The sequence below is a fragment of the Budorcas taxicolor genome, chromosome 11, assembly GCF_023091745.1.
Source record: "Budorcas taxicolor isolate Tak-1 chromosome 11, Takin1.1, whole genome shotgun sequence".
Lineage (NCBI taxonomy): Eukaryota > Metazoa > Chordata > Mammalia > Artiodactyla > Bovidae > Budorcas > Budorcas taxicolor.
Window position 1 is genome coordinate 152,629,918 of NC_068920.1, and position 7,389 is coordinate 152,637,306.

At 42.4% G+C, this 7,389-nt stretch overlaps 1 protein-coding gene across 1 annotated transcript; it reads right to left on the reverse strand.

The window, feature by feature from the left end:
• Positions 1-6,185: 6,185 nt before the first annotated feature.
• LOC128056034 (olfactory receptor 1L8-like) lies at positions 6,186-7,145 on the reverse strand. Its single transcript, XM_052648684.1, has one exon. The coding sequence runs from the start codon at positions 7,131-7,133 to the stop codon at positions 6,186-6,188; it is 948 nt and encodes a 315-aa protein (XP_052504644.1). The 5' UTR covers positions 7,134-7,145.
• Positions 7,146-7,389: the final 244 nt, after the last annotated feature.

The following is a 7,389-nucleotide window of genomic DNA, read 5'->3' on the forward strand; positions in this document are numbered from 1 at the left end:
TAAGATAGTGATAAAGTTACATTTTTACATAGCAAGGACACAGTGATTTATAACAAAGTACAGTGATCTATAACAAAAGAGAAAATTCATTAACTCAAAGAGCCTAGTATTGCTAACATCAAAAACTACTTTATTTCCTTTTCTATATTCCAAATACATTGATTAATATATTCCCAGGTGCCTAAGGATATGGAGGCCTGGCGGCAATCATTGACTCAACAATGAGAAAAGCCCTCTGCTAATTAAGACTTTCAAAATACTCCAAACTCTGTGCTGTTTATGGTTGAGAGGTTGTCACACAAGCTAGTCTGTCAGCAGAGAGGTTTGACCTGAGACACCCTTGTCACACCCAGGGCAGGGAATTAGCAGCAATTATTGGCACAACAAATGAAAAACCCTTCACCAATATAATTCCTAACCAATCCACTATACTAATAATTTCTAACTTCCCTAAAGAATTTGCCTTTAGTAAGTCTAAAACATCTTGTGCCTCTCATGGTTGGGAGGCTGTAAACAATCACATGTGGCAGGACAAACCTGTACAGGCAGGCTAGATAACCTTCAGAGTTCATAATTTGAAACACTCTTGTCACGCCCAGGAATTTTTATCGACTTGGAGCTGTAAGTTAACTCCTTCTCTGAGAGAGGTAATGGGGGTCAGCGCCCCGTAAAGTCAGAGGTATAGGTGAGAGCATAAAACAGTAAAGTAGGCAGACCCTGGTTTTGGGGGTAGATGCTCAGGAACAGGGGGTTTCCTGAGGCTCGATCTCGCCTTTGCATTTGCTGAAGCCTGCTTCCTCATTACCTTTGCCATGGGCGGAGTTCCTCACGCTGGCTCCCGGCAGAGAAGGACATGGCAACCCACTCCAGTACTCTTGACTGGAGAATCCCATGGACAGAGGAGCCTGGAGGGCTACAGTCCATGGGGTTGCAAAGAGTCAGACACAACTGAAGTGACTTAGCATGCGCACACACACATGCTCCAAAATGGTGTTGAGTTCCTCAGGGGATTGTCAGGTGAGCATCTTCACTTAACAAATGTGGTTTAGTTCAAATAACTCAAAGCCTTCCCAGAAATCTTTTTTTTCTGAAGTTCCAGAGTGAAGTAATTGATGTGTGACAACTCTGTCATGTCAACTTTCCACTCTTAGACATCACTGTGACCCTTGAATTCCTGCCAGCATAGTCTTCCATCCACAATCATATCTGGGACAGTTAAAAGAGAAAATTCAATTTGCAGAAGATGGCAACGTGTCTCTTTTACACTCAGGTATCTGCTTTAACCAAGGTTTCCCTGGTGGCTCAGAGGGTAAAGTGTCTGTCCACAATGCAGGAGACTGGAGTTCGATCCCTGGGTTGGGAAGATTCCCTGGAGAAGGAAATGGCAACCCACTCCAGTACTCTTGCCTGGAAAATCTCATGGACAGAGAAGCCTGCTAGGCTGCAGTCCATGGGGTTGCAAAAAGTCAGACAAGACTGAGTGACTTCAATTATCCTGATTACAGAAATATAATGTTTGATCCCTGGGTCAGTCAGGACGATTCCTTGGAAATGGAAATGGCAACCCATTCCAGCATTCTTGCCTGGGAAGTCCCCTGGACAGAGGAGTCTGGCAGACTACAGTCCCTGAGGTAAAAAAGAGTCCCACACAACTGAGCAACTAAACGGCAACAGCAAGGAACTCATTAATGTCTTCTCTCCAAATTGTATACATAAGTTCTCAGGAAATTGTTGTAATGTGACCTAGTTCCAATTCTTTTCAGTAGAGAATAAATCCTGGAGCATCTTGTTTTGGCCCTGACCCAGTACCATGTATGAAAGAAACAGCTGAGAATATTACTGTCTTGCTGTGAGATAGTTTCTTATGAAAATACCTTTCCTGCTATTATTTCCCATTATGTGATCTCTTTTCAGCACTCATGCTGCTGCTACTGCTAAGTCACTTCAGTCGTGTCTGACTCTGTGTGACCCCAGAGATGGCAGCCTACCAGGCTCTTCTGTCCCTGGGATTCTCCAGGCAAGAACACCGGAGTGAGTTGCCATTTCCTTCTCCAATGCATGAGAGTGAAAAGTGAAAGTGAAGTTGCTCAGTCGTGTCTGACTTCGCGATCCCATAGTCCTCCCATTTTTCCCAATCTGTCAAACCTGATTGAGTTTGTTTGGCATCAATGGCTCCGCTATACTGCCCTCTCGGAGAAGGCAATGGCACCCCACTCCAGTACTCTTGCCTGGAAAATCCCATGGACGGAGGAGCCTGGTAGGCTACAGTCCATGTCGCTGAGTCAGACACGACTGAGCGACTTCACTTTCTCTTTTCACCTTCATGCATTGGAGAAGGAAATGGCAACCCACTCTGGTGTTCTTGCCTGGAGAATCCCAGGAACGGGGGAGCCTGGTGGGCTGCCATCTATGGGGTCACACAGAGTCGGACACGACTGAAGCGACTTAGCAGCAGCAGCATACTGCCCTCTAGAGGCATTTATCAGCATGTCTTTTCATATATGGGCTTCCCTGATGGCTCAGAGGTTAAAGTGTCTGCCTCCAATGTGGGAGACCCGGGTTCGATCCCTGGGTTGGGAAGATCCCCTGGAGAAGGAAATGGTAACCCACTCCAGTATTCTTGCCTGGAGAATCCCATGGACAGAGAAGCCTGGTAGGCTACAGTCCACCAGGTCGCAAAGAGTCGGACACGGCTGAGCAACTTCACCTTCACCTTTTCATATATGGTATTGGCCATTAGAATATCTTTTATCGTGAAATGAGTGTTCACATTTGTGGCCATCTGAACAAACTGAGTATGTGTCTACTTACGATTCATGTGAGTTCTCTGCATATTCTGGTATGTCTCTAGTCAGGAACATGAGTTGTGAATATTTTTTCCTTTTTCATTTTCTTAAGGTGTCTTTTGATGAAAATTTAAATTAATAAATCCAATTTAATACTTTCTTTGTGTGATTAGTCCTTTTTGTTTCTTGATCAAGGAATCTTCACTTATCTAAAAATCACAAATATTTTAAAAATATATTTTTCTGTGTTCTTCAAGGAATTTTATAATTTTATTCCCTGCATTTAGGTCTATGAGCCCCTCTGAATTAATTTTTGTGTGTGGTATAGAGTAAGGGGTCAAGGTTTAACTGTTTCCTGTGTGCACATCCAGTTACTCTATGCCTCATCTTCTCCACATTAAATGGCACTGGCACTCTGCCAACAACGAAATGCTTGTATAAATAAAGATTCATTTCTGAGTTCTCTATTTTGTCATAGTATAGTGCGAGTCGCTCAGTCGTGTCTGACTCTTTGCGACTCCATGGATTACAATCCATGGAATTCTCCAGGCCAGAATACTGGAGTGGGTAGCCTTTCCATTCTCCAGGGGATTTTCCCAACCCAGGGATCGAACTCAGGCCTCCTGCATTGTGAGCAGATTCTTTACCAGCTGAGCCACAAGGGAAGCCCGAGAATACAGGAGTGGGTAGCCTATCCCTTCTCCAGTGGATCTTCCTGACTCAGGAATCTAACCAAGGTCTCCCATGTTGCAGGAGGATTCTTACCAACTGAGCTATCAGGGAAGCCCTGATATTCTCTATTCTGTTACATTGATCTATTTATAGGTTCTTATAAAAATATGCATACAAATAACTTTAACTTTGTAGTTGGTTGGTAATGTGTGTCCTCCAACTTTGTGGTTTTTTCAAGATTGCCTTGACTGTTCAAGGACATTTTCAGTTCAGTTCAGTTCAGTCGCTCAGTCATGTCTGACTCTATGTGACCCCTTGAACTGCAGCACGCCAAGCCTCTCTGTCCATCACCAACTCCCAGAGTCCACCCAAACCCATGTCCATCGAGTCGGTGATGCCATCTAACCATCTCATCCTCTGTAATCCCTTTCTCCTCCTGCCCTCAATATTTCCCAGCATCAGGGTCTTTTCAAATGAGTCAGCTCTTTGCATCAGGTGGCCAAAGTATTGGAATTTCAGCTTCAACATCAGTCCTTCCAATGAGCACCCAGGACTGATCTCCTTTAGGATGGACTGGTTGGATCTCCTTGCAGTCCAAGGGACTCTCAAGAGTCTTCTCCAACACCACAGTTCAAAAGCATCAATTCTTTGGGGCTCAGCTTTCTTTATAATCCAACTTGCACATCCATACATGACCACTGGAAAAACCATAGATGTGACTAGACAGACTTTTTTTTTGGCAAAGTTCCATTTAAATTTTAGAATTGGCTTGTCTGTTTCCATGGACAATAACCAAGATTCTTTGCCTAGGCTTTGAGTAAATGAGTGAAATCAAGGTACTCACTCATAAGGTCTAAGTAGAGGCAACATGGTCACGTTGGATGTAGGGTGTAGACTATGCTTAGGTGAGAAGATCATGAAGGACACATTAGAATGGCCTCTTGCTTCTCACCAAAAACACCTGATGGCAGGACAACAGTGAGATACATCCTCAAAGTTTCAATAGTTTTGGTGCTGAGAACGCTGTATCCTATCAAATGATCATTCAAGTCTAAGAGCCAAACAATGATGTTTTTCTAATTGCAACACCCAGAAGGTTTCCCTTCAGCTGAATCTTACAAAGAATGTCTTTCACCATTGCATTGGTCATCTGATTGATTAGTAGTCTTAAATTCCACAAGCTACAAATATTTATTTGAACAAATTCAGACATTACCAATGTGAATCAAGAAGTGGGAATTCTCTCCCTCTCTGTCTCCCCCTACTCTTCCATTCTTACTCCAGTGACTGTACACACATACATATTCATATAATAGTTATTACTTTTGCCTATTTTCTGCAGCATACAGGATCTTCTTTCCCCAACCAGGGATTAAACTCAAGCTGCCTGCAGTGGGATCATGGAATCCCAACCACTGGACTGCCACAGAAGTCTCATGTTCATATAATTTTTTAAAGCATAATGGGTTAATGCTTTTACACTTTGTTCTACAGCTTTATTTTTTTACTTAATTTCTTTTCAAAGAAGTAATAGAGATCTGTTCGATTCTTTCAAGTTGTTGAATATGGTTACATTCTATGTAATTGATCATAATTACTTTGTTTCCTGTTACTGGGATTTTAGGTTTTTTGCCAGTTTTTATCTGTTAAACTGAGACTCATTTAAAAAAAGCCTCAATACTGTATGTACATTTATGATAATATTTTTATAAGTCAGACTTTTAAGACTGGGCATTTCTAAAATAAAATATTAAATAACATATTTTTATATATAACAACTTTATGGATAGATGAAGGGAACAAAGTTTCTAAAATCCCCATTGTGGAATGGATAATTTCCACATTATCATTGTTGCATTTGTTCCTTCTGTCCATTACCATTTTTTATTGTTTGGTAAAAAAAAAAAACTGGAAAAAAACTTATTGGAAAAGACCCTGATGCTGAGAAAGATTGAAGGTGGGAGGAGAAGAGGATGACAGAGAATGAGATGGTTGGATAGCATCACTGACTCAAAGGACATGAGTTTGAGCAAGCTCTGGGAGTTGGTGATGGACAGGGAAGCCTGGCATACTGCAGTCCATGGGGTCGCAAAGAGTTGGACATGACTGAGTGACTGAACTGAACTGAACTGAAAGAAATAAAATGGATTTGAAAAGAAATAAAGCCATGGCAATATAATAAAGGAAGGGTAGATAAGAAAAGAATAATAATGAAAACAATTTTTAAGCAAGAAAAAATTTTTAAAAAGAAAAATAAGGAACTATAAAAATTCTCAGATTGTGGAAATTAGCTAAAAGGTGCACCTCCTCTTCTTCCCTCTCTCTATTCATTCTTTCCTCGTTCAAACATTTTCAAGGACACTCAACAGCTATAAATTAAGTACTTATTTTTAGCAATATACAGAAATGTGATAGAGTTTTGAGGATAATTCTCAACAAAAGAGAAATCTGTTCAGGAAATATCTGTGGGAAAAGGCTTAATTTAAAGCAACATTCGGAAGAGAGGAAAGTGATGAATCTTCATATGAGAGAGGAGAAATAGTGGTGAAGAGCATCATGATTGTAGCCAGAGGCAGAGCCAACTGATGGACTATCATCAATGGATGTTAAGCGTTCACAATAGCCTTGTCTCCCATGGATTGAAAATGCTAACCCCCAGCAGCTTGATTGTTTCCCATGAATCACAGAAACCAGATTCCAGTGGAGCAGATTCCACACGTGTGTTCATCAAGAGGTTGCTGCCTGGAGACGCCTCCTGCCCACCAGCTTCCTCAGACCCTGTTTCAGGTCTTTGTTTCTTAGGCTGTAGATAAAAGGATTGAGCATGGAGGATAAAATTGTGTGAACAATTGTTGCCACGTGGTCCCTGACAGTGTAGGTGGACACAGGCTGTAAATAGACATAGAAGATGGTTCCATAAAAGAGTGTTACCACAGTGAGGTGAGACCCACAGGTGGAGAAGGCTTTGTGTTTTCCTGCAGCTGAGGGAATTTTGAGAACCGCAAGGAGGATTCGTATATAAGAGAAAATGATGCATAGAAAGGGGGTCACCAGAAAAGCAGATGCTTCTGTCATCAACACAATTTCATTGACAAATGTGGGAGTGCAAGACAATTTTATCAGAGGGCTGAGGTCGCAGATAAAATGATGGATAATATTGGAGTCACAGAAGGTGAGCTGATTCAGCAGAAGTATGTGTAGGAGTGAGTGGAAGTGAGGCAATGTGCAGGAGAAGACCACCATCAGGACACAGCGGCGGTGGCTCATGATGGTGACATAGTGGAAGGGATCACAGATGGCCACATAGCGGTCAAAAGCCATGACTACAAGAAGACAGCTGTCAGTGTTGCCCAAGGCATATATAAAATACATCTGGGTCAAACATCCAGCATAGGAGATGGTCTTCTTCTCCAACAGGAAGTCAACTAGCATCTTGGGGACAATGCTTGTTGTATACCAAATGTCAGTGAAAGACAGGACAGTCAGGAAGAAATACATGGGGGTGTGCAGTTGGGGGTCAGAGTGGATGGCCAGGATGATGAGCAGATTCTCTGCTATGGTGACCAGGTGTATGATGAGGAAGAGAATAAAGAGTGGCTTCTGGTCCTCAGGCCGGGAGGAGAGTCCCAGGAGGATGAACTCAGTGACACTGCTGGTTTGGTTGAGTCTTTCCATTGACTCAGGTCTAGTTATACCCAAGACGTTTCGTTAGTTATTATGCTCTGATTCCATAGCCCAAGTCATGATACCCAGCAAGTCTTTGTTTCCTCTATTTGGTCAGCCTTAAGAGCTGTGCAGGGAAAGCTTGCCAACCTCCTGGTCCTTGATGTGGTCCTCCCTTCCCAAATCCATGGGCATCGTAAGTGCCTTATGTTGCAAGCTGGAGGGACAAAAGAAGAGTTCTCCTTTAAAAATCATCGCAGGTGAACCT